Source organism: Dermacentor silvarum, chromosome 11 (genome assembly GCF_013339745.2).
Source record: "Dermacentor silvarum isolate Dsil-2018 chromosome 11, BIME_Dsil_1.4, whole genome shotgun sequence".
In the NCBI taxonomy this organism is placed as follows: Eukaryota; Metazoa; Arthropoda; class Arachnida; order Ixodida; family Ixodidae; genus Dermacentor; species Dermacentor silvarum.
The window spans coordinates 94121990-94149302 of NC_051164.1; the positions used below are offsets into that span (position 1 = coordinate 94121990).

The window sequence follows — 27313 nt, forward strand, 5'->3', positions numbered from 1 at the left end:
CCTAAATGCAATTCCACGGTGAAGCATTTGTAAATGGCTGCGCAATGGCGCCAATGTTCTTGCTGAGACAAAAACGTCAACGCACTCAATGAGTTCGTGCTTTTATGACCTGCATCCATATCGTTCCCTCGTGCTGACATGTTGACCGGTGCATCTGCTTTCTTCCGCATTAATTGACAGTAACCACGTCTCGGCGTACTTCATGCGAGGCCGCTGTGCGGGTCGTCGAACCTGTATGTCCATTTATTCAACGTCGTGAGGCGGACGCACGCAGAGAGAGAGAGAGAGAGAGAGAGAGAGAGAGAGAGTCAGTGGCGGTGAATACCAGACAAAGACAACAGAAAAAAAAGTGCCAGACGACAGCACGTCGCCGAGCTGTCTGGAAAGCATCGTAGGGACTTGCTCGGCCAGTTGCTGCTGCATTGTTCGCAGACGGCAGTACCCGCTGCGAACGACCGGCTAAATGGAGCAAGAATTATCGCAGGTTTATTTATGAACCCGCGTGTTCTGAAACCGAAGTTTGTTCTCGAGACGACGTCCATCGCGCTGAATGAGGTGGCACGTCACAGTGTCAGACCACTCCTACCCACCTCTTGAATATCATGGCTCGTCTGGAAGATCTTTTGGTGGCGCTGGCAATGTACTTGCAGTACGATGCACGCTATAATTATCCCCCCCCCCCCTCCCTCCTCCCTTTAAGCATTGTTAAGCTTGTCGTAATGAGCCAGTCACCGGTTTATTTCGATCCGCTTTGCGGTAAAACTTGCTAAGATTTGCAAATGTCTTTTGACAGACAGGGCGCGGAACCGAATAATAAATTTTGAGAATCGCAGGTTTTACGTGCTAAAACAACGATTTGATTTTGAGACACGCCGTAGTGAGGGACGCCTGATTAATTTTGGCCACCGGGGGTTCTTTAACTTGCACCAAATGTACGGTACACGGGTTTTCTTGCATTTCACTCCCATCGAAATGCGGCCGGGATTCGATCCCGCAACCTCGGGCTCAGTAGCGCAACGCCACAGCCACTACGCCACCACGACGGTTATGAACCGAATATGTGACGTTGAGTAAGTAGAAAGCACGCTAACAGGGATTATTTTACGCATACACATTTTTATAAGATACCGTATTTTTTTTTTTTTCGCTTAATGGAATAAACTTCTATCGAGAGCCATCGCAAGATTACATGGAACGCAAACGTACACAAGACTTGAACGTGTACGTTTATCGCTTATTTAGTGTTGCTATGACCCCTGCGTGTAATTTCTTAAAGAAAAAAAAAAAGGGTTACTTATTTTGACTCGGAAGTAAACTTGCAAACTGCAATTTCATTACATAGGATACGGACTGTAGTCCGGAAACTACGGTACTACGCGAAAGCACCATGCGTGGCATTCGTGTCGAGCCATTCTCAAAAAATACCCCCAACTAAAACTCGTCCAAAACTTCCAAGATCGACAAACAGCTTTGATAGTCGAGTAGAGGGAGAAATTTCTTTAAAGCCCGTAACGAAGAAAATAGGAACACGCCAACACTTGCGCAGAGGGTAAACTCAAAATTTATTAAGTGTAAAAGAAACTCAAGTAAGCAGCACTTACAAAGAAGTCCACTGAGGTTCACTCGTATCGCTCGAGAGCTTTTCACACGCACGTTAACTCGAAATCAGACGGGAAAAAATACAGTAATAAATTAAAATGAAAAGAATTAACGCTACGTGACAGGTGAGCTCTTACAGAAAACACAAGACACAAACTCCTGTAAATTACAAGAGTTGCTCCGCCAACAGATACAACAGATCGGAAGATAAGGTTCCGGGGAGAGACTAGCAACAAATATATGTGCATTTTTCTTGCTCTCTCGAGCAAAGAAAGAACGCTTCATCCCGCTTGAGGAAGATTCATCAACATACGCACCGTCTAAACACGACCGCAAGAAAATGAGAAGGCGTCAGATCGCACGAGAAAAGTTCACAAAGTTCGCGCAAGTGTAAAATGGAATGCCTGAAGACGCAACAACGCACGAACAATGGCAGTGTTACGGCAGGAACGTTGTCGAGAAGAAACGCGCATGGCGCCCGTGATCTCGCGGATCTCGGAGGCTTTAGACCGCGGGGTGGAGGTGGGGGGGTCTACTGGGCCTCGTCGCAGGCGTCTCCGTTGCTGCCGTTAGCAGCTGGCGCAGGAGTAGAAGCATCACCGCCACCTTCGTGCTGAACTTTAATCGGAATCGGCTTGGCGTCGTCCCTCTTGAACTTCTTTCGCGGCGCTTCGAGCGACAGAAGTCCCCCGTGAGTCATGTGACACTCGACCGACTCGGGATCGACGTCTTCGGGCAGCACGTAACGTCGGGTGAACTCTCGCTTAACGTAGCAGCCGCGGTCGTCCGACTTTTCTTCGTGCTTGCCGTGGACAACGACGCAGTGGTCGCGAGTCTTGACGGAGATCTCGTCGGGCGCGAAGTGTCGTGTGTCCACGCGAACGGCGAACTTGTCCGGCGAGCAAGCGACCGCGCTCGTGCCGTTGCTTTGCTGACGAGCTGAACAGGCAACGCCGGCGCCGCCGCTGTTTGGCGTCGACGACGACTGGTTATGGTGACGGCGAGGCTGCACGTAGTAACGTTGGTGGTAGAACGGCGGATCGTACATCTCACCGTCGAGAAGCAGGGAGCCGGCGAGGTCGTCTTCGTCGAAGAAGCGCCTCGCCAAGTCCGACGGGCCCCAGGAGCCCCGGTTGATGAGCGGGAATAGAGACATGATGATTGCCTTCGCACGGCTGTCAAAAAAACGTTGTAGGAAACGTGCAGATTCTGAGCAGCCGGGCAGCAGGTAGGCGCACGCTGAACAGAACGAGTGGACGCCGGCTTTCGAAAAGGCCTTCGTCTGCTCCGAGAAACGTGTTCGAGAAAACGCGAGAAAAAGAAAGAAGCAGCTGAAGCATGGAGACGCGTCATTGGACGGACAATGTCACGTGGTACGTCTGCGCCTTCTTGTGGTCTCGTGACGAGAGCACCCGGCGGTTCGCGATTGTTCTGGATTATTCGTTTGTATTTTGCGTGTTTTTGCTGCTCTGTAAAAAAAAATAAAAAGGTATATTTTGCGCACACTTGCAGGGTTTTAACGAGCATTGCGCCATCTCTTGAGAGCTGAGGCTTCATTGCCAGCTGCATTACGGCTGATTGGCTGAATCGGCGTTCATGTCCGCTTGCGAGTGGCAACACCGCAAAATGTAGATAAAGGACATTCAAATGTAGAGTATCACGTTGTTACGAAAGGTATAAGTGCCGGCATTCTTTAGGCGCTTTAGTTCACCGCAAGCTGTAACAAGCTCATCTACGGTGGTATGTTGTCCTTGAGTAATGCTGCACAAGCCTAGAGCACTCATGATGAGTATGTCCGTCACATTTGTCGTAGATATTAGACCCGTGTAAGACATAATACAACACTACGAGTAATCAATGGCCCCAAATCAACTACAGGCGAAGTATCTGTCACGACTGTCTGATAATGCACAACGAAATACTAAATGTCCGAATTAACATTTGACCTAATTGAGGGGCATGTATAGTCGCAAATAATTAAGCTTAAAACGCCAAAACACAGAACATGACCACAGATGCGCGGCCGCTAAATAAAATCACACACGGTATACATTTTCATCCACCAGCCGTCGTTTTGGCATGGCCTCCGAGACCTGCGCGTTTGCCTATTTTTGAGGCAATTCTCTGGAAGTTTGCCTTGGACTCCTGGCCAAAGATGGCGCTACCACCGCGCCTTTCGACTACGAACGAGCGAAAGCACTAGAACAGCCGCGAAGTTTTTCACCTGTCAGGAAACCGACGCTTCCGAAAAAAAAAAAATAATAATAAATAAAAGCGCTGCCGTGCCACGTGACAAAGTTCAGCCAATCACGTCCTCTCAACCCTTTGAGCGCGGTCCGTCCGGTCATCGCCCCCCACTAGTCTCGCGATTTCTCGAATGCGCTTCTAGAAGCAGACGACGCGCCTTTAAAAGGGGCGTCTGCTCGCGTCGCCGGTTCAGATTTGCATCGCTCTCTGCACTGAAAGCGCAAAGCGTTCGTGAAAGAGGCAACATGGCGCTGTTCCCGCTACTGAACCGTGGTTCCTGGGGCCCCTCTGACTTGGTGAGGCGTTTTTTGGACGACGACTTTGGCGGTTCGTTCCTGGACGGCGAGCTGTTTGACCCGCCTTTCTACCACCAGCGGTTCTACATCCAACCGCGGCACGAGCAACCGTCGGGCGTCGTCTGCCCCGCTCGCCAGCCGGGCACTTCTGTCGCCTGCACTCCGGACAAGTTCGCCATCAACGTCGACACCCGGAACTTCACTCCGGAGGAGATCACCGTCAAGACGCAGGACAACTGCGTCGTCATTCACGGCAAGCACGAAGAGAAGTCTGACGACCGCGGCTGCTACGTGAAGCGCGAATTCACTCGCCGCTACGTCCTGCCCGAAGACGTCGATCCCGAGTCGGTGAAGTGTCACCTCAAGCCCAACGGTACGTTGGCCCTCGAAGCGCCGCGTAAGAACGCTCCCAAGGAGCAGCCGAAGGCCATCCCGATTCAAGTGAAGCACGAAGGCGCCAGCAGCAACGCGGTGAAGAACAAGTAAACAGAGGCGTCACCGTCTCGCGTCAGGACCAATTGACGATGATGAGCATGAATGTGCTTCTGTGTGAGTGCCGGTTAATCGCCTTGTGATGACTGCTGATAACTCCTGAGTGAGCGTTTGTAATGTTATGTCCTGAAGCAGAAGCTTTGTACTGTCATCCTGTCAGTGGCGTTAATCCCTGTCTTTTCTATGCGCCTTGAGGCGTTTAAATAAACGTATTATCTGTAGCCGCCGTCTGAAGTTTTTGTATTCCCGTGGTATTTCGCAACACGCGATTGTATATCGATCGCGTCGGCTAAATACTGAGTTTGATGTACCGATTTCAGCATGAAGGGATTAGCATGCTGTTTAACTTTACCAGGTTCCACTGCTTTTAATTAAGAGTTCTCTCATAAGCACTGAAATTTCTTAGTTTCGGACAAGCTCGAAGCAACAGGTAACTTGACTTAGGGGGCGAACCTCGATCTGCCTATTGCAAATGTAAAATGCAAAAAAAAAAAAAAAAAAAATATCCCTAAACTATTGCTGAATTGGTACGCATATATGTATGTCTATACGGGCTGTGTCAGCTGAACCGCCAGTCATAATCTAATCTAATAAGTGATAAGTCTAATCGTCAATATCAATGAGGGAGTTGTAGATAATCGTACAAGACGACAAAGTTAATGGCCATCGTTCTAGCCCTGCGCAAACTGCCATCAAATTGGTGTTCACATCTGATATTTTAAGTTTCTCCATCCGTGTGCTCAGCGCTTACTGGTATAACAGGCTCGATCATACTGCGGATATTTCATTTGTCGGTCCCTCCACAATTACAGGTAGTCCACTTAATTTTTGTGTCGGGTCACTGACCGGGTGCGGAATTTATACGTTCGACAATGTAAATATGTGCATCTCTCTGAGCGTACTCCTCATACGTATATATAAATAAATAACGCATACTTCATCAGTCTAACCCCCACACATTACCACGCATAACACATTCCGTACCACGCCGACCTCAATTTAGTGTTAGGCATATCTCAGACAGTTCCCCGTTCAGGGAGGTTTCTATTAATTTGTTATTTGCGCGTGGCTGGTCTGACGCACTGCCCTCTCTGCCATTTTTGTAGTGAATCTGACGCAGTCGGCCATTGATATTTTTCGCTGTCATCGACTTCCGCTAACAAGAGAGAGAGAGAGAGTGTGTGTGTGTGTGTGTGTGCGACCATCAGGAGTCCGACCTGATCCGGATAAAATTGCTGCCGTCGCTAATTTCCCGACCCCATCAGACAAAAAGGCCGTGCGACGTTTTCTGGGACTCTGTACATATATTACCGGCGATTTATTGCGGATTTCTCGCGCATCGCATGGCCGTTAACACAGCTCACCAGAGAAGATATCCCTTTCACTTGGGGCGAAGACCAGCTGCGCGCATTTGACGAGCTCCGGCAACGCATGCAAGCGCCTCCCGTGTTATAGCACACTTCGATGAAGACGCCCCGACGATATTGCATACAGGTGCGCTAGTAATGTCGGTCTAGGGGCGGTGCTCGTACAATGGCAGGACGACAGCGAAAAGGTGATCGCTTACGCCAGTTGGACACTGTCCCGAGCGGAGGCTAGCTACTCCACCACTGAGAAAGAATGCCTCGCAATGGTACGTATGGGCAGTTCTGAAATTTCGTCCGTATTTGTACGGTCGGTCTTTCACCATTGTTAGCGATCACCATTCGCTCTGCGTCTCATTAATTTGAAAGATCCTTCCGGCCGGCTCGCATGCTGGAGTCTTCCGACTTCAAGAGTTCGACTTTACTGTCACATACCTGTCGGGAAAACGGCACGCAGACGCCGACTGCCTTTCTCGGTCTCCTGTTGAGTCGGCAGCACAAGACAATGACGACACGGTCTTTCTGGGACTCGTGGACACTGCCGATCTTTCACGCCAGCAACGGGATGACATTCAATTGCTGCCGCTGATTGATTACCTGGAAGGACGAACCTACAGCGTGCCGAGGCTATTTGCAAGAGGGCTGGCGTCGTACTGCTTGCGCCGCAACGTACTCTACAAGAAGAACTTCTCACCCAGCGGCAGCAAGTATACTTACTCGTTGTTCCTTCATCGCTTCGACGTGAAATCTTACACGCCTGCCACAACGAGCCGACCGCTGGGCACTTGGGCTACACTCGCACGGGCACGGATTCGGCAGAATTACTACTGGCCGAAACTTGCTGCAGTCGTTAAACGTTACGTTCGGACATGTCTGGATTGCCATCGTCGCAAACCGCCTTCCGTCAAGCCAGCCGGCCTACTGCACCCCGTTCAAGTACCTGCGCCACACCATTTGCACAAGTAGGCATGGATAATCTGGGCCCCTTCCCAACGTCTACTAAGGGCAATAGGTGGATAATCGTCACCACGGATTATCTCACTAGATATGCCGAGACAGGTGCTCTGCGACGGGGAACAGCAGATTAAGCGGCACGATTTTTTCTTCAATCCATCGTTTTAAGGCATGGCGCTCCCGCAGTAGTCGTCACGGACAGAGGTACTGCGTTCATGGCCAAGTTTTTGGACATCGTTCTACGTTTAAGTGGTATACCGCCCACCGGAAGACAATGGCCTATCACCCTCAAACAAACGGGCTGACGAAACGACTCAACAGGACACTGGCTGACATGATAAGCATGTACGTCGATGTAGAGCACAAGAACTGGGACGAGGTTTTACCTTATGTCACCTTCGCGTACAATACGGCTCGTCATGAGACCAATCGCAAGACAACCTTCAGTCTCGTATACGGCCGTGAGGTTACGACAACATTAGACGCAATGCTCACTCATGAATTTGATGACAACGAGACGGGTGCTGAAGAGATCACACAACGAGCTGATGCAGCTGGCAGCTTGCGCGTTTGCGGATCCACGAACAACAGGACTGACGCCAGACGCTACAATCTTCGGTACAGACCCGTAACATACAACATCGGCGACAAAGTGTCGGTCTGGACACCTATTCGTCGGCGTGGGCTCTCTGAAAAGCTCCTGCGCAGATACTTCGGGCCCTACATAGTTCTCCGATGCATCAGTGACGTCAACTACGACGTCGTTCCAGACGGCTCTCACTGTTCAAAGCGCCGACGGCATTTACCCGAGTTCGTTCACGTGCTTCGTATGAAGCCGTACTATGAAGACTGACAAGACTGCGCAGTTTTTTTATCGCTGTTTTCTAAGCCTCTATAATCGGCACGATGATTTTTTTTTTCTACGGGGGGGGGGGGGGGGGGGGGGAGCCAATGGGACAACTATATTGCCGCGGGTATGTGCCAGTGGGGATGAGGTTGAAGTAGCGCGGGTTTTTAGGTTGAGCGTGGAGACTAAAAAGACGTTGTTGGTATTGTTGACGATTGACAATGTGTATTTGTTGGTGCTGCTCCATGTCCTCGTCGATCCCACGTCGTTACAATATACGCACTTTATTTACGATGACTTGCCTCGAGAAGCAGCACACAATTCAGTAGCATAGAAGGAACAGCAGAAAGTGAAAAGCAGCATTGTTTTTAGGTTACACTGACTTTTTCAGTGATTGTGCTGTTGCCGATTTCGCCTGCTTCAGGAAATTGAACAAAATTGCTCGAAGCAAGTGGCCTCTTTGGCAAATGATGTCTTGCGCTGCCGCACCAATACCCCAGTGTGGGTATGTGCCGCTAACATCTAAGCTCTACACACTGACCTGTACTATGTTTTGCCCCCTAATGTAGAGATCAGTGGCTCTACATCTATGAGTGGTTCATCGCGGGGCTCGCGCCGTGGTGCCTTAGGTCGGCACCAACATCGACATTAATCTGCGGCGCGCGCACCGCGGGGCCTCAGAAGAAGAACCGGGTCGCAGGGAGCACCGAGGCGGCAGGCCTCGCCGAAAACCGACAAAATGACGGGTCAGTGAATTATCTTCGACGCGCTAGCATCTTTAACGTGGACGAGCGACGCGCACGTTTACATCCTCCTGAGACCCGATGATAGCTTGAAGACATTATCGCGTTTTAGAGCGCAGGGGCGGTATTCTGTCAGAGTCCAATCAGTGGACTGTCCATTTCGGCTGTCGCTGATTGGTTGCTGCTTTACGTGCAGGAAGGTGCCAGCCAATCTCCTTCCTGCTCGTGAAGCAGCAGCCGATTAGCGACAGCCGAAATGGACAGTCCACTGATTGGACTCTTACAGAATACCGCCCCAGCTCTTAGGCGCCCGTTCCTGCGTTTAGCGTGGCGTCCCTTGGCGTCATCCCTCGGCGTAACCGAGCGAACGCGGAGCGTAGCGGGGGATGAAAGATGGCGATAACGAAGAGAGTGTGAGGAGGAAAGCGGAGAAGGAGGGCACGGCGAAAGTGTGAGAAGCAAACGTAGACGGGCTCTGCGGTCATTGCCGGTCGTCGGTATGTATCACAGTACAAAAAAAAAAAATCGCAGCCCTTCCACTACTGTGAAGATGGAAGCCAGCGAAGCTGACTACGTTGGGTCTGCTGTAGTGAATATTGCTATAGTGAATTTATATATTATCATTATTGACTATATCGAGCGTCTTCGGCATGTACAGGGTCGTCCACTCTTAGTACGAACACGGCGCCGCGTGGCCACGCTCCGCAGAGCGCCAGCGCACACGGCGCGGCCGCGCATCGAAGCTAAGCGGCGCAGGCGCACAAGGGCTTGGAGGTGGGGCTTAGTGTCGTCTGCTAAAGTGCGCGAGCGCGCTGTGCTTTAGCAGACAACAGGCGGCACATACACGTCTCGCTCGCGCGCATTAGCAGACGACACGAAGCCCCGCCTCCAAGCCTATGTGCGCCGGCGCCGCTTAGCTTCGATGCGCGGCCGTGCCATGTGCGCTGGCGCTCCGCGGAGCGCGGCCACGCGGCGCCGTGTTCGTACTAAGAGTGGACGACCCTGTACGTCAAAGAGCAAGGACACCGGTGTCTTGTTTTCGCCCGGCGCGATGGCCAAGTAGTGCGTTTGCTGCGCCAAGTGCCACCCCAAAGTCATAGACTATATATATATATATGAGCCACAGCGTTCATAGCCGCGGCACACTGCACTGCATCGTCGGGATCCTGACGTCAGGATCCTGGCAGATGTGGTTAAACGAGCGTCCGTCCCATAGAGAGTCCAAAGGGAAACTGCTGATAACAGCGCTAGCGCGATCTCTACGTCACGAGACAAAGGGGCACAACGATTAGTGGGACGTGTCGCCGCCGGGTATCGTGACACTTGTGAAAGAGGCATCGGTGGTGGCGAGGGGTATAACAATGGGCCATCCATTATCCGTTTTGACACCTGTGCTAAGGCACAACTGGCGGGAAACCGCCACGCACCACGCCAAACCACCACGCACATGGAGCAAAAGCTGGTGCTGAAAGTGATTGTTTTTTTCTACACGCGGACACGATCCTGGGGAATCGAGCCCTGAACAGCTTCGCTGTAAAAATTCACCGACGATTACAATACTCCCTAATGCGAAATTTGAGCGCAGCGCTATACGTGTTTTTTTTCGCGATATTTTGGCTGGCGCGGACAATGTTTCGTACGGCACGTTGCAAACGGAGTGAAATGTGGAGCGACGACCTCGCTGATCTGCCTGGCGCGTCTTTGACGTCTGTGACGCGATTCACAGCAGCCGCCGCCGACAGACCTCCCAGACGACGCGCGCTACTCTGGCGCCATCTCGTAGCCATCGTCGCTGCACTACGCTTTTCTTCTCAAGCTTTCGCCATACCCTCCTCCTCCGCTTTCCGCCTCATGGTTCCGCTTTCCTCCTCCTCCGCTTTCCTCCTCGCGTCTTTCACCCCCCGCTGCGCTCCGCGTTCGCTCGGTTACGCCGACGGTCGCTACAGGAACGGGCTCCTAAAAGCTGCGCTCTAAAACTGCTCTGGGAGGATAATTGTAAAATATAGAAGTTGAAAAAATATTTGCACACAACATTGCGTAGCTCTGAAAGGTAGCATTTTATGTCCATCTGCTGTGGCCGTAAAAGGGTCCAAGGCTCTAAGATAAGCATCGCAGCCTGATTGGGTATTCTTTTTTTCTCTCTCTCGTCTGGTTCCAGAAATGTCGCAAATGTCGGAGATGTCGTCGGTGGGTAAGTATATCTCGGCTCCTGCGTATTATTTCCTCAGAACCCAAACGGGAGACTCCCAACACGGACTCCGCGCTGTGCGTATTACGGCGCAATAATTGTCGCGTCCTATTCCTTTCCTTCAGACACCACGAAAGCTGCAGGCAAGGGTGAGTAAGTTTCTTTTTGGAATTCTATTGGGTTGCTGCAGTTCGACTATTTATCGTGTGGCATTTTGCGAACAATTAAAAAAAATAATTATTTCCTGACTTAGCGAGCAGGACACTTAGAATCATGAGATGTATTCTTGGGATCGGTCATTTTTCGGCGGTGTGGCGCCGAGTACGTGTCGATTTGCAAAGCCCAGTGGAAGCATGACCTCACGAAAGCAATTGGCACGTGGGCGAGCATCCTACGCGAGTTTTTGTTTTCGATAACTCTGGGACTTTGCCCTGAAAGCCGGCCTGATATGGCGATTGTAAATCATCAATGCCATTTCACCCCCCTTCCCTTACACTACCAACCTTTATCCCCGCATTCAGGCTGAACTGCCATCCTCTAGAAAATTAAAACTCAACTCATTCATTTTATCGCTACTCATTCATTCTGTAAATCGAATAAGAAATTCCTCGAGTCGCGTTTACTTCGATCAGCGACGCCAGTGTTCGAGATCTCGAATATTCAAAATTTCGAATATTTGTACACGCATTTTGCTTTCTTTCTCCTCTGCCTTTCTTCAAATAACCTCTCTCTTGCTTTCTTTCGCTGTTTCTCTTCATTTCGCTGCAATAAGAGAAACGGGTGGGTCGGCATCGATGCAAATTTGTGAATTGCGTTAACAGATACAGGTTGGACGTAAAAACCTGTCTATCGGGCAGCATCTAATCTGTATCTTCTCCCCCCCCCCCCTTTTTTTTTTTCTTTTACTGCCGCTTACTGCTCTTTTTCTTCTTTCTTGCTTCCTTCTTCTTTTTTTTTTCAGATGACAAGTAAGTTTTCTTGTGGCGTGCGCATATTATGACACAGTGCTATACTAAAACTTTGCTACCCTCGTCATCGATTGTAAGCCTATTTCGTCTACACAGCAGAAAGAACGAAGGTCTCTCCCCCCCCCCCCCCCCCCTCCCTTCTTGCGCTAGCTTACCAAATCTTATACCTGCAAATTACCTAACGTCATCCCACCACGAAGTTCTCCGGCGTCCTTGATGACTGCGCTTCCCTTCCCTTATCATCCGTTCTGTAACTCTGATTGATCACCGGTTATCTGCCCCACGCATTACATGGCCGAGCCCAGCCATACATAAATCGGCTATCCCAGTTTGCTCCATGATCCACACCGCAATCTTCCCGTCTCGTAACGTTACGCCTATTATTTCTCGTTGAGAGGTCCTTAGCTTCCGAAGCTTCTTTATTACCCTCCAAGTTTCTGGGCCATTGTTTTATACCAGTAGAATATGCAATGATTGCGCACTTTTATTTTCAGAGACGACGGCAAGTTCCCGGCCATAACTTGGGAGTACCTGCCAAACGCGTTTGAATCCGTTTCGATTCTTCTGGAAATTTACTTTTTATGCGTCCGCAATGCCGGGCCTTGTAACGGTGTAAGGTGTCGTTGTGGAGCACAAACATCAGGGAAGGGTCAGGGTGTGGTGACTTGAGACCGTGAGGCCGCAAAGATGAGTCGCGGCACTGTTCGTCAGCTATGTGGACGAAGTCTGTAATGGCCAGAACAAAGGTGTCGGGTTCATCTTCCAGTGTATCAGGGGGATCGACCGGGTATCGTGACAAGCAGTCAGCGTCTTGGTGAAGCCGTCCGGATTTGTAGAAAACAGAAAATGAGTACTCTTGCAAGCGGAGCGCCCAACAGCCAAGGCGACCAGTGGGGTCCTTGAGCGAGGAAAGCCAGCAAAGCGCATGGTGGTCTGTAATAACTGAAAAGTGCCTGCCATACAGGTACGGGCGGGATTTTGCGATGGCCCAGACGAGAGCTAAGCACTCGCGTTCTGTGATCGAGTAATTTTGCTCCGACGGCGACAGAAGGCGGCTTGCATAGGCGACCACGCGGTGGACGCCGTGCTGCTGTTGTGCAAGGACGGCGCCTATACCGTGGCCACTGGCGTCGGTGCGAACGTCCGTGCTGGCTGACGGGTCGAAATGTGACGGGTCGAGAGGTACTGGGATCGATACCCAGCACCTCCAACAAAGATGTTACGGGGAGAATATATATACAATGGATATATTTACAAGGTAAGGCGCACAACGCCACAGCAATCGTTCAGGAGCGCGCGTGCACACCAGAAAGCCACGCCGTCGTCGTCGTCGTCCAAGCACCGACCACAGGATCGCCCCTCGTGACAATATTTACTTGTAGCGCCCACCGACGCTGCAACTGCGGCGCGCTTTGGTCGGCGCTCCCAACCGGTGCCTTGTAAAGTCCCTATATAGTGCATTGGCGCCGACTGTCAAGGAAGTAAACAATAAAGAAGCGTAGTGCGTGCTCGAAGCGCAAGCTCGGCACGCGCAGTGTTGTTCCAGGAGCTTGAGACGCTGGTAGTCGCAGCCTCCGCTCGGCTCGCCGCCTTCTGAGTAGGAACGACGGCACGGCTCGTTCGCCGCCGTCACGTTAATTCCTACACACTCATCCTTGGCTGCTGGACGTTTTAGGTGCCCGCAAGTGGTCACACCCCTTTCTCCTCCGCAACTGTATACTATTTTATTCCTCACCTTTTGCCTTTGTTTGCGCGACAATCAATCAATTAGTCTGTCGAAATCGGTCAACCACACTTTCCTATTCGCGATTATGGCGTGAATGACTGTATATAGTGCTTCTCTAGCTCTCTTTATAACTTCGCAGAAAGGATCCAGCCAAGGTGATCATCATCGTCGTGCTCGCGCTGCTGGCGCTAATCCTGCTGATGCTTATCATGTTCGACGACTCGGGTACGCACGACCACCAACACGGGCGCACGCCTCGTTATACAAATTTATTTAGGTCGTTTATAGACATTTGTCTATAGACAATCTATAGACATTTGTCTATCAACTCTGTAAAGAATGCCCACAGACGATTTCTGTATATAGATTAATCTGCGAACAACCCATATATACTTAACGGCTACGCTTGACCTGCTCGTGCCTATATAGACAATTCCTCTTGACCGTCTGTAGACAGTCCATATGCTTTGCGGGGGTCTATAGCATCTCACAAGGAGTAACGACCACCGCGGGTTCGAGCTTAGCGAGCCACATGGCCGCGTCAGCCGTCGCCTCTCGTACTCTAGCGCGCGCTCACCCGCAAAAGGGGGCTAGCGAACACTACGCACGTAAGAGAACACAGTATTGCCCTGAGTTAGCGAAAAAAAAAAACGTTTATTATTGTCTTCGGCGGCACTAAACACTGCACAGAGGCCCGGTCCCGGACCGGCACGGGAATCAAAGGGCTCCCGCGCCAAGGGCGAAAACACAGACTGGGGCGCCGTTAGCAAGTCGCTGCGAGAGGATGCCTCCCCGCGACACGCCGCTAGGAAAAATTCCCCGCGGCTATGCTGCTTGTTCTCGCGATAACCAATGTACCCACTCGCGAGAGATCGGGCAATCTCCGTCGACTTGGGCCTCCGTTAAGTGCGGCTCGGCGCAGTATACGACCACGCGCTAGCGCTATAGGCACCGCCATTCGGCCTAGCGTCCGTAAATGATCGACACAAGGTATACGCGATCTCCGTACGTGCAAAGACACCGTAGGCGAACTGAAGTCCGAGACACAGAGGAGCCGGCGGACGAGAGGAAAACGTGTTACGTAACCAGTGCTGTACCGGAGAGATCTCTCGCTCGCTCTGCGGACAGCGGCGAGCCGCCGCGGGCAACGCAAGCGCGGCCACTAAAGCCCCTCCTAAAGCGACGTTTTGTTAAGAAACTAACTGCAACGCCAATGCATTTCTCCGCAAAGTTCGGGAATTGAAACTGGTGTCATCCCGAGAGTTCGTTCCAAGTGGATCCGCCTTGCTGAACTCCACGGCTACAATTTGTAAATTGCAATATAGGGCCATCAGGTAATTCGTTAAAAACTGAATCACTAAATTTTTGTTAATTATTCGACTATGCATTTCAATTTTTTGTGCAAGTAATGTACGCCTCTTCGAGTAGACCAGCGCATTAACTAGAATTGGGCTATCTGCCACAGGCAACCTTAAAGAATTTTTGAAAGCGTTTGCTGAAACACCCTGCATGTATAGATAGATGAATAGATAGATGGATAGACACCCATATATATATATATATATATATATATATATATATATATATATATATATATATATATACGAGTGTAGATAGATAGATATATAGATAGATAGGATCTCGCGCTTCCGTAGAACGCGTCCTTAATAGTTGAAGCGAGGAACACGGAAAACGGTTGTAAGGCCCATATACTGTGGTGTGGCTTCCTTATCTGGGGAAAAGTTGGCACGCTATTTTCTTGATCCCCGACTTACTCTCTTGTTTGCTGCGCTTCCAGCGTCCGATGAAGCCAAGGACGGAGACGGCAGCGGCGGTGATGGCAGCGATGGAGGCAGTGGCGGCCGCGGTTACGGCGGCGGCCGCGGCAAAAAGAAATGTGAGTGTATTATACATTCGGAGACGGGCACGTATAGCCAGGCAGATTTTTTTAGAGGAGCATATATATATATATATATATATATATATACACCAAAAGTATCGAACCTTCTTTCTTCTTTCCCACGTAAACCAATGAAGGGCGGGAGGCTTCCTTCGGTAGAGATATGGAGGGGACATTCATGCGCATGCGTGAGCTTTTTTCCGCCGGCATAAAGCGTCAGGGGCTGGCAGTCAGCCTATAAGTGTGGACTTGTAGTGAGCGCTTGGCGGATTCCAGTAGGTTGGAAATGACGGAACGACCCGAGCAGCGATATTGCATCAACTTTTGCCAAAAGCTTGGCGATATCCAAGTGGAAACCATTCGCCAGATTCAACAGGCTTTCGGGGACGATGTCATGAGAACGTCACGAGTAAAGGAATGGTACAACCGCTTTAAAGATGGCCTCACATCAGTGGACAGCGAACCGCGTTCAGGCAGACCTCCAACAAGCCGAAATGAGATTGTCGTTGAGCAAGTGCGGACGAGATAGGGGTAAGCATTAGATCCAGTACATTCAATTTTGACCGAGGATTTAAATGGGCATGAGGAGAGTGTCCGTGAAATTCGTACCGAAACTGCTAGCAATGGAGCAGAAGCAACTCCGTCTGGAAATCGCACATGACCTGTTGGACAATGCAAACAGCAATCCCACACCAAGTTTCTGAACCCCGTGATCACAGGCGATGAGTGGTGGGCTTATGGGCACGACCCAGAAACGAAGGTGCAGTTGTCACTGTGGAAACATCCGACATCCCCGTGGCCAATAAAAGCACGGCAGGTCCGTAGCAATGTCAGGGTCATGTTGACCTTTTTCTTCGACTCCCGATGGGTAGTGCATCATGAGTACGCACCACAACGCCATGCAATCAGAAAGGAATCCTACCAGGAAGTCCTTCGTCGCCTTCGTGATGCTATGCGGCGCAGACGACCGTATCTATATATGGGCAGCAAGAACTTGGCAGCTCCATCGTCACCGCAATACGCATTTCTGCTCACGCTTTCGCCATACCCTCCTCCTCCGCTGTCCTCGCGTCTTTCATCCCCCCGTTGCGCTCCGCGTTCGCTCTTTCATCCTTCGCTCTGCTCGTTCGCTCGGTTACGCCGACGCCGACGTTCGCCGCAGGAACGGGCGCCTAAGAGCTGCGTTCTAAAAATGTTCACTCACAATTGAGAAAAAGCAGCGAGGAAACTAACCAGTAAGTATAACACTAATGCGGTGGACAGTGGCAGAGAAAAGGCTGTTAAATGCCAAGTCAGAAATGCTGAAACAGTGTATACTGAATAGGGGCAACGGAGAAGAGGCCATCTAAATAACAATGTTGAACAGGAAAGAAAAAAAAAGCGAGGAATCGGGAGGAAAATTCTTTATGATAATTCAACAGGCGGTAGTCCTACTGGTGGAAGCCAGGTCATGGTGTCTGAGAACGCGTATATAGGTATGGGAGAAAATTTTCAGATGAAGACGACTCGTGCGTATATATAGCGTGTGGAAACGGTAAAGAAACCCTTACGTGCATTCTGTTAGGTTATCACAGCATCGATCCAGCGAGAAAAGTGGAAGCAGTAGGCTTGACAGAGGCGTTATATAGAATTCAAGCAGGGGAAACGTATACACGGAAACTGGCGGTGCAGACCAGCAAGAGACGGCTCGTACAATTGTGGCGGCGCTAATACAGAGACATTACGCAATAAAGCGAACTTTTAACTGAGCTGTTTAAGCTCTTGGTTGCGCCGCGTAGTGCGTACGCGTGCGCACAAAAAGTGCTCTTGGCGATGACGCCACCGCGCGTTGCCTAGCAACCACTTCGCTGAGCGGCATGTGCTTCGCCTCCTCTCCGTGCCGTCCACAGGTTGCCTTGACCTGGGACGTTGAGAGGGAAGCAAAAATTGCGCGCGGTGCGCGCTATGCTCGGGATAGAGAAAGAGAGAGAAAGAAATTGTAATGCTGATCGCAACAAGTATAAAAACTAATACAACCCCGAACAGCCCAAATACGCAATCATCATCATCATCATCATCATCATCATCATCATCATCAGCAGCAGCAGCAGCAGCAGCAGCAGCAGCAGCAGCAGCAGCAGCAGCAGCAGCAGCAGCAGCAGCAGCAGCAGCAGCAGCAGCAGCAGCAGCAGCAGCAGCCTATATTTATGTCCACTGCAGGACGAAGGCCTCTCCCTGCGATCTCCAATGACCTCTGTCTTGCGCTAGCTGATTCCAACTTGCGCCTGCAAATTTTCCTTACTACTCAATCACATACTTTCAAATCCATGGCGTCACATAGTACAGGCGTTGGGGGTTTATCTTTCACCTTCACTTTCTCTTCTAGTAATAGACCTCTTACCGCAAAATTAACGACAATTGAGTTTTGAAAGAACGATTGAGCGGTTCAAACTGATTTAGTGTTCTTCCTTACTATAGTATCTATTAAAAGCGGGAGCCTGATTTCCCTACTGTAATATTTGAAAAAAGAAAGCTTGTACTACGGAACCTGAATACTTTGAGCAGTTGTACGTACTACGCCATCAGAAGGCGGACACCGAATGACACGCCTGTCAACTACAGCCGGATTCTCTTCTTTATTTCAACACAGAACTATTGTTAGTGGGAATAGAGAAAGAGAGAGAGAATGTGAAAACGTCATTGTCTTCGTTCTTTCTGCAGCGGAGGAGACCACGCGTAAGTGCACCACGACCTCGTTTGCGGTGTGAACATTTTTCTTATGGGGTTGCACTCGCACACACGCGCACTAGTACGAAAACACGTGCACGCTCACGCAGATGTGTGTGTGTGTGTGTGTGTGTGTGTGTGTGTGTGTGTGTGACAAGCACAATTTCGCGGTCATTTTCAATTAATTTGCCCAACAGTTTCGGTCGCTCGACCCACCTTTTCCAGGGTTTTTTTAAAGGACTGTATTGTCACGTAGTAGTGACGGTAGAGAAAACAGTCACAAAACTGTGTATGACGAAACTGGTTGTTTATTGGGCGAACCTGTGCCCACAAAAGCAAGCTACACTCAAAGCACAACGATAGCGGCGAACACAGTCGGCGATCGTCGAAAATCTGATCAGCGGCGAAACGCGTCGGCTTTTATACCTGAGTCATCGAAGGTTCCAGATTAATCCCTGATGCCCGCGTGTCTTCCAGAAAGTTCTAGACAATTCGCGTCGCTCATACAATCAGATTACATGGGCGTCGGTGACCACAGACGACGGATAGAAGCATTGATAACGTCCGAGAAGCTTCCAATGCAGGCGCGTCCTGCGCCGAGCGATAACGTTTAACATTTGTCAGCCAATGTTGAAAGCGGCTACCGGTGAAAGATAAACATGTGTACGTGTCAATACCCTCCCCTGAAAAAGCATCGTCCCGATGCTACAAACAAACACGAAAGCGAAAACAAAACCTTGTGTAATAAACAAAATAACAAAAAACAATAACAAAGTAACAAAGTACCTAAGTTTGTCAGCGGGCGTAGAAAGGCTTAAGACGCACCACGTGGATGACTTCAGGTCGTGCCCGGCGCCGCTGTGATTGCGAAATGCCGTCTGGCACGACCTCATAGTCCAGTGCGCCAATACGTCGGGTGATCTTATATGGTCCGAAATAGCGACGTAAATTTCACGGTACAGCAGTAAGTGATGATCGCCCTCGATTACACCCTCCATGTCTGCAGGCACTTCCGTACCGACGGAAATCATTACGCTGGAGTGAGGCGGAACGGTGACTTGTTCTTCAAGCACATTCAAGGCATGGTAACTGATGCATGTATCCGGCGGTATCGCTTTGTGTGTTGAAAGCGTTATCGACTTGGACCTTAAGTCGATGACTGCACCATGTTGGTGTAGAAAGTCCATGCCTAGGATGACGTCCCTGGAGCAGTGCTGCAGGATTACGAAGCTCGCCGGGTAAGTGCGGTTGTTTACCGTGACTCGCGCTGTGCAGATTCCAGCCGGCGTTATTAGGTGACCTCCCGCTGTCCGTATATCGGGTCCTTGCCAGGCCGTCTGCACCTTCTTTAACTTGGCGGCGAACGCGCCACTGAAAACTGAATAGTCGGCGCCAGTGTCGACGAGAGCGGTGACGTTATGACCATCGATGAGCACGTCTAGATCGGTAGACCGGCGTCTGGCGTTGCGGTTAATTCGTGGCGTCGGATCACGGCTGCGTCGGCTTGCTCTGCTGCTGCTACGTCGCGTCGGAAGGTCTTCGTTCGGCGGCGATGTGCTGTCAAGGCTGTTGCTAGGCGGCGTGCTGATATCTCGTCGTGATGATTCGCGAATCGTCGTCGTCGTCGGCGGCGGAGGATCTTCGGCATTGCGTCGTACAGCAACCGCACCTCCATCGGTTGCTGCTTTTAGTTTCCCGGGTATGGGCTGGGAGATCGGCCCCGGGTTGGGCCGGCATACAGGCGGCGATGCGGCGAGATGTAGCGGCCTGGTGACGGCGATCGTGAGGGCCGTCGTGGTTGCCACTGGGCTCCGGCAAGGTAGTCGGCGATGTCACGTGGTCGCTCGCCAAGCTGTGGACGTGGCGCGTTGACGGCGAACCCTCGTAGGCCCATCTCGCGGTATGGGCATCGGCGGTAGACATGGCCAGCTTCCCCGCAGTGATAGCAGAGCGGGCGGTGGTCGGGGGCGCGCCAAATGTCCGTCTTCCGCTGGGAGCTGCGCTGGGCGACGGGCGGGCGTGCTGGCGGCGGCGGCGGTGGACGACGGAACTGCGGCGTTACGGGGCCCTGGCGCGAGCGCGGAGGGGGGCCTTGACGACGGGCGACGGCGGCGTAGGTCATCGCTTGCGGCTGTGGTTGAGGCGATACCGGAACTTCTGGCACTTCTAGTGATCGCTGAACCTCTTCTTTAACTATGTCAGCGATTGAAGTCACCTGAGGATGCGATCTTGGGAATAATTTCTGTAGTTCTTCCCGTACAACCGCTCTGATCGTCTCGTGCAGGTCGTCGGCGCCTAGAGCTTGAGCTTCGGCGTAGTTTGTCAGTGCACGGCGGTTGTATTGCCTGGCTCGCATTTCAAGGGTCTTCTCGATGGTTGTGGCCTCCGAAACAAATTCTGCCACAGTCTTGGGCGGGTTGCGCATCAATCCAGTGAATAGATGCTCTTTGACGCCCCGCATCAAGAACCGAACTTTCTTTTCCTCTGACATATCGGGGTCGGCGTGGCGGAAGAGGCGAGTCATCTCCTCCGTGAAGATTGCGATGTTCTCGTTCGGCAATTGCACTCTGGTTTCTAATAAAACTTCGGCCCTTTCTTTTCGCACGACATTCGTGAAAGTCCTCATGAAGTTCTCACGAAATAGGTCCCACGTCACCAGGGTGGTCTCTCTGTTCTCAAACCAGGTCCGAGCAGCATCATCTAATGAAAAATACACATGGCGCAGCTTGTCGTCGTCGCTCCATTTGTTGAACGTCGCGGTCCTCTCGTATGTCTCCAGCCAGGTTTCAGGGTCTTCAGCCGATGATCCACGAAAAGTCGGTGGCTCCCGAGGTTGCTGCAGCAGGATGGGGGACGCTGGTGCTGCCATTTTGGTCGTTGACTTGGCCTTGATTGCAGTGGTCTTTTCGGGAAGAAGTCCGAACTCCGGCACAAGTCCTTGCTGCCTACGGCTAGCTCGCTGGTCCTTGGCGACGTTGGTCTCGTTCTCCGGTTTCGGGCTTGGGTCGCGGCTTTGCGGGGGCGTTCGGTGCATGAACGAACTAGCACCTCCACCAGATGTCACGTAGTAGTGACGGTAGAGAAAACAGTCACAAAACTGTGTATGACGAAACTGGTTGTTTATTGGGCGAACCTGTGCCCACAAAAGCAAGCTACACTCAAAGCACAACGATAGCGGCGAACACAGTCGGCGATCGTCGAAAATCTGATCAGCGGCGAAACGCGTCGGCTTTTATACCTGAGTCATCGAAGGTTCCAGATTAATCCCTGATGCCCGCGTGTCTTCCAGAAAGTTCTAGACAATTCGCGTCGCTCATACAATCAGATTACATGGGCGTCGGTGACCACAGACGACGGATAGAAGCATTGATAACGTCCGAGAAGCTTCCAATGCAGGCGCGTCCTGCGCCGAGCGATAACGTTTAACATTTGTCAGCCAATGTTGAAAGCGGCTACCGGTGAAAGATAAACATGTGTACGTGTCAGTATAGTCCTTGGAAAAGGTCGGTCTACCGACCGAAACTGTTGGGCAAATAAATAGAAGGTAACCGCGAAGTTGTGCTTCTCGTCTTTCTAAATACGCTTGGCGCATTGAAAATGCCAGTCACACTCACTGTATATATTTATTTTATTTATTTATAAATACTACGATATTAAACAAGATCTTATCAGCGTGGTACGCGAGTATAAGCACACAAAACAGAATAAATAAAAAAAAAAAAGGGGGGGGGGGGGACTGCACTCAAAAGCTTCTTCACACAAGCGCAAAACAAGCGCTTCACACGGGCGAAAAAAAAAAAAAAGTCGCGCAACGTTACTTCTGCGATTTTCAAACCATACAGTCAAACAGTGCTATCACAAACGATCTCAGCAAGCGCAAAATGCATTTTATTAAAGATATGTCTCGAAAAGTGATAATGAGTCCTGTGTTACAGTTTTATCGGCCAGATTATTCCAATCTACTATCTACTATGGTTCTAGAAAAAAAAATAGGAAAACTTGAAGCAGTTGACACGTGTTGTAAATGGAGTTACAGTTGGTGAGTGTCTGTGTCTGGTAGCGTAACCTGTTGTATAGGTGAGAATGTGAGACGTGTCGATGTTGTAGTGACCATTTATTAGTTGGAAAAAAGAAGTTTAAACGACATACACGATTTCAATCACGTATAAAAGGCAAGCTGCTCCGAGATAAATGGTTAGTAATAGAAGTACGCCCATATGTATTGTAGATGCATCGAATTGCTTTTTTTTTTTTGTACACTTTCTAGCTTTCCAATATCGCTTTTAGTGAACGGGTCCCATATAACTACAGCATATTTAAAAACGGGGCGGACGAGTGTTTTGTATGCCAATATATATATATATATATATATATATATATAGCTACATAGCATGTGCATATTTTTTATGTTTGGCTAACGTTGAATGAAACACCCTGTATACCGTGTGTTCAAAATTAAGCTTTACAAATTAAAAAATAAAGTCGCCTGTGGCAGGCAGCATAATTATTATCCTTGAGCTGGTTTATTCGAATAGGGGGATATTAGTAGCACGAGAAATCGAAACACATATTCAGCTAATTAACAAAAATTCACTAATTACCTTCTTAGTTATTTACTTTACGACACGTATTGCAATTTACGAATTGTAGCTGGTGAGATTGCAAGACGCATCCACTTGAAATGAATTTCCAGGATGGCACCAGTTTCGAGATATTATTTCCGAAAATGTGGGACGAAATACATGGGCGTTCCAGTTGCTTTTGTGCTTCAATGTATAAAACAGCATTTTGGTAAAAAAGTAAGTGGAACAACAGTGCATTTTTACGGCGAGTTTGATGGCGCATATCTCCAAACTGGTGTCATTCTGGAAATTCATTCCAAGTGGATACGCCTGACAAGCTCACCGGCTACAATTCGTAAATTGCAATATGTGTTGTAAAGTAATTAACTAAGAAGTTAATTGGTCAATTTTTGCTAATTAGTTGAGCATGCGTTTCGATTTCTCGCGCTACTAATGTCCGCCTCTTCGAATAACCCAGCTCGACGATGAGAATTATGCTACCTGCCACAGGCGATTTCTAAATATTCCGTAAAACTTATGAACACCCTGTATATAAAGTATGCACAAACATTCAAACACGCACGCACAGAATACTCACATGCGCACCAACACAAAAACGCACATACATGCCCACTGACATTTTTCATTTTATTCGTATTTGGTACTTGGTTATTGTTTTTCGTATCTTTTGTCTTTATTACAGCTGCTGTTCACTGTGCGAGTGCCCGTCCTACACGGACTAAATTGTGTTTTTGCAATTTGTCAAAACTAAATAAATGAGTGTTCCGTTTTATATTGGCGCCAAGTGTACGATGTGTACATGTGCGCGTATAACCAACAGTGGGAGAACGAGTGAAGCCTCAGAGACTAGAGTGAACGTTCTCGACTAGGACACTTTACATAATTTCAAAATATCGCCAACCAATCGCTGGACGCGTCGGGAGTGGCTGCGCAGGATACAAAAATTATTAGGTAAATGGTCACAAAAACAAAATGTATACACACAATAAAGAGAACAATAACTGAGTGCGTAAAATATCATTACAAAAATTGCAAGCTACAAATAATCCCAAAAGCAACAGAAGTGATGTTGAAATTGCAGAAGCAAAACCATATTTGTCGTGACAATAGTGACAGGAAGTGAGTTTCAGTAATCAGTTGCCTTTGGAAAGAAACTGAATTTACAGGGACATCAAAACGTGAAATGATTTCACCTGTATTGGGAATTCATCATCGTCATCACCAGCCTATTTTTATTTACGCGGCAGGAGAAAGACCCCTTCCTGCAATCTCCAATTACCCCTGTCTTGCGCTAGCTGATTCCAACTTCCGCGTGCAAATTTCATAACTTCATCACTCCACCTAGTTTTCTGCCGTCCTCGACTGCGCTTCCCTTCTCTTGGTATCTATTCTGTAACCCTAATGGTCCACCGGTTATCCATCCTACGCATTACATGGCCTGCCCAGCTCCATTTCTTCCGCTTAATGTCAACTAGAATTTCGGCTATCCCCGTTTGCCCTCTGATCCACACCGTCTCTTCCTGTGCCTTAACATTACGCCTAACATTTTTCGTTCCATCGCTCTTTGTGCGGTCCTTAACTTGTTCTCGAGCTTCTTTGTTAACCTCCAAGTTTCTGCCCCATGTGTTAGCACCGGTAGAATGAAATGATTGTACACTTTTCTTTTCAACGACAGTGGTAAGCTCCCAGTTAGGATTTGTCAATGCGTGCCATATGCACTCCAACCTAATTTTATTCTTTTGTAAATGTCTTTCTCGTGATCAGGGTCCCCTGTGAGTAATTGACCTAGATAATTAAACGTACTCCTTTACAGACTCTAGAGGCTGACTGGCGATCCTGAATTCTTGTTCCCTTGCCAGGCTATTGAACATTATCTTTGTCTTCTGCACATTAATCTTCAACCAAATTCTTACACTTTCTCGATTAAGGTCCTCAATCATTTGCTGTAATTCGTCCCCATTGTTGCTGAATAGGACAATGCCATCTGCAAACCGAAGGTTGCTGAGATATTCGCCGTTGATCCTCACTCCTAAGCCTTCCCAGTGTATACAAGAGCTTGAATACTTCTTCTAAGCATGCAGTGAATAGCATTGGAGAGAGTGTGTCTCCTCTTTCTGCTTTTCTTCTGGAGAGCCAATGTAGCTGTGGAATGTTTGTAGATATTTGGCACTTACCCTTCCGCAATACGCAAGAACGGCTCTTTTACGGCGAGAAGAGGTTTTGGCGAGCCAGAAAAAGCGCAACAAGGAGAATGGATAGCGACGGCCCCTTGAAATTCCGCACCAAGTAAGCCGTTACGTCATAGAATATGACGACGTCTGCTACGGCCTAGTTAACTGGTTATCGATAAATATAAATTACATTGTGTTCTAAAGGGGCCAGATATTGAAAATGGGAAGTTTCGGGAACATTTCACTGAGCCAACGCGGCCCACAATCTGGACACGTTAGGAAGGATGGGTTAAGTTGTGCTACTGAGGGACTGAGGGTGTTCTTCTGCTTGTTCTTCTAAGATGTAGCGGTGAAAAGAAAAAAAATGAGGAAAAGAGCAGCCACGCGTAAGGAGGCGTCCTTATAGTCTGACGAAATTGGTCTTCCCAGAAAAAATGGAAGTAAGCTTTAACCATATCATACGTTCATGACGTCATTTTGAAGCTACATTATACTCACCTTACCCTTTCGTACCCGCTTGTAGTGCTGCCCCTTGGGAGTCAGGGTGAGTTATATAAGCGCTGGCCAAGGAAAGTAGCTGTTGCCATGAGGCATACAAGTCCTCTTCTCGAAATCTTGGCTGCATGTTGACCCCATAAAGAAGAAAAGAACAACAACCCCAGCATTTGTCCATTTTCATTAATCTCTTATGAACATATGAGGCTCCCGTATCTGCTTGGTCCCACACATCGTGCAGGACATGTCCCATATGACCATATGTGAACCTGTGGGGGTTTCTTATAAAAGTCGTACGTTTCCTATATCATATGGGGCGGCACGTCCCACGTGATCCCCATATGACGATATGGTGGTTCCGTACAAAAAGCCTTATATTCTTGTGTATCATATGAAGGCATGTCCTATATGATCCCCTCGTGAACATATGGGGGACTTGTATGATCCCATATGTCATATAAGTTAGGTCACATACGATCCACATGTGAACCCGTATGAAGCCATACGAACCCCATGAACCTACCTGGTGTATGTTCCCATATCTCATATGGGGCTGGCGCCATTTGATCCCTATATGTTCTCATATGTAATACGGGGCGGGACCGCATGGGGATACCATATAAAAACCTGCCTGTTTCCATATACCATATGGGGGCCTGTCCAGTATGAGATGTGGAAACATGCGGGTATATTATATGAGATTATTGGATATGTTCTTTCTTTTTCGATATAGGGGTGGTTTTCCCTCGTTCATCCCCCGGCTGATCACTCCATCTCTTGCGGAAGACTGCACAGGAAGGTCTTCCTGTGGGACCCTAGCTCTCTGGGTGGTTTGTACACGTACGCATAGGCGCGAATGTATCATCACTGGCGCGCATCTACGCGCAGAGACGACGACGCCGTCCACGACGACCAAGACGACCCCGGTGCCCACCAAGCGGCCGGAGGCGTTCATCTTCTGCACCGTCAGTGCTTTCTCGGAGTCAGGAACGCACGAAGTCTTCCAGAGCCACTTTTGCGACTACTTCGTCTACACGCACGTCCTCCCCTACCAGAACGACATACTGGCCTACGACAGTAACCAGAGCTGGGAGCGATTCAAGAAGGCGAGTGCTTTCTCAAAAGGGCAGTAAATGAAAAATTTGGAGGACGCTTAAGCTTTGCCTCGAAGAGTGGAACGCGATAGCATGGGCTGCTTATCAGGTTTCTCGGTAACTGAATTGTTTTCTCGTATATTCAAATTAGAATCCGACGCAATCGCGTCTGTAGGTTGTGGTCAAGTCGTACTTTACGAATTTTCTGATGGATTTTACTTTGAGAAATTCAATTTTGTTCAGGTCGGGGTGGTTCGGTATGATTATTTCCGGTAACGACGCCGGCGCGCCCACGCCGACACCGACGCCGGATTTTCTGCGACACGGCGCCCTTAACGATATCACGTTAAATTATTGGCTCGAGCTAGATTTATAGAGTAGGCTTCTGTAATATCGAATACTCATCATGTCGCAGCAAAAACAGAACTCTTTTGTGGGCGAGGAAAATTAACGAAAATAATAAGTCGGAGTGACGCCACCTATATTGTAGTCTGCTACCTCTCATGTGATGTCAGCACTGGCTGCCAGACCGTGCCGGACACCCCACCATACTGATAATTTATTTCATCGCCCCTTGCGATGCTCTTAGCAAAGTGGTAATGTTTCACGCCTTCTGTGTCTCACTGGGTAATGACGCGCGATGCCGATGTTTTGTATGTATATCTCGCACTGTTAGTCGCGCCTTGCAATCATGCTATATGACACCGCGAGGTTGCGATGCCATATGTTTATTTATTTAATGAAAAAAAATTAAAAAAAAACGAATTATGGGGTTTTACGTGCCAGAACCAATTTCGACCACCTGGGGTTCGTCAGCGTGCTCCTAAATCTAAGTACACGGGTGTTTTCTGCATTTCGCCCCCATCGACATGCGGCAGCCGTGGCCGGGATTCGATCCCGCGACCTCGTGCTCAGCAGCCCAACACCTTAACCACTGAGC

At 49.4% G+C, this 27313-nt stretch overlaps 4 protein-coding genes across 4 annotated transcripts in view; 3 read left to right on the plus strand and 1 right to left on the minus strand.

Annotated features, from left to right (window-relative positions):
- Positions 1-27313, plus strand: part of LOC119433311 (alpha-crystallin B chain-like) — a 407637-nt gene that overhangs the window by 288469 nt on the left and 91855 nt on the right.
- Positions 1544-2915, minus strand: LOC119434094 (small heat shock protein OV25-2). The gene has a single exon (XM_037701407.2). It carries the CDS (start codon positions 2753-2755, stop codon positions 2132-2134), a length of 624 nt encoding a protein of 207 aa, XP_037557335.1. The 5' UTR covers positions 2756-2915; the 3' UTR covers positions 1544-2131.
- Positions 4021-4839, plus strand: LOC119432391 (alpha-crystallin A chain-like). The gene has a single exon (XM_037699559.2). It carries the CDS (start codon positions 4092-4094, stop codon positions 4626-4628), a length of 537 nt encoding a protein of 178 aa, XP_037555487.1. The 5' UTR covers positions 4021-4091; the 3' UTR covers positions 4629-4839.
- The window catches only part of LOC119432748 (uncharacterized), a 48217-nt gene continuing 29305 nt past the window's right edge, over positions 8402-27313 (plus strand). Inside the window, exons 1-7 of the mRNA XM_049658179.1 lie at positions 8402-8545; positions 10701-10733; positions 10856-10879; positions 13564-13649; positions 15223-15321; positions 18025-18039; positions 26168-26385. Of these exons, the coding sequence (XP_049514136.1) occupies positions 13625-13649; positions 15223-15321; positions 18025-18039; positions 26168-26385 (357 nt within the window). The 5' untranslated portion in view covers positions 8402-8545; positions 10701-10733; positions 10856-10879; positions 13564-13624. The remainder of the gene's footprint in view (positions 8546-10700; positions 10734-10855; positions 10880-13563; positions 13650-15222; positions 15322-18024; positions 18040-26167; positions 26386-27313) is intronic.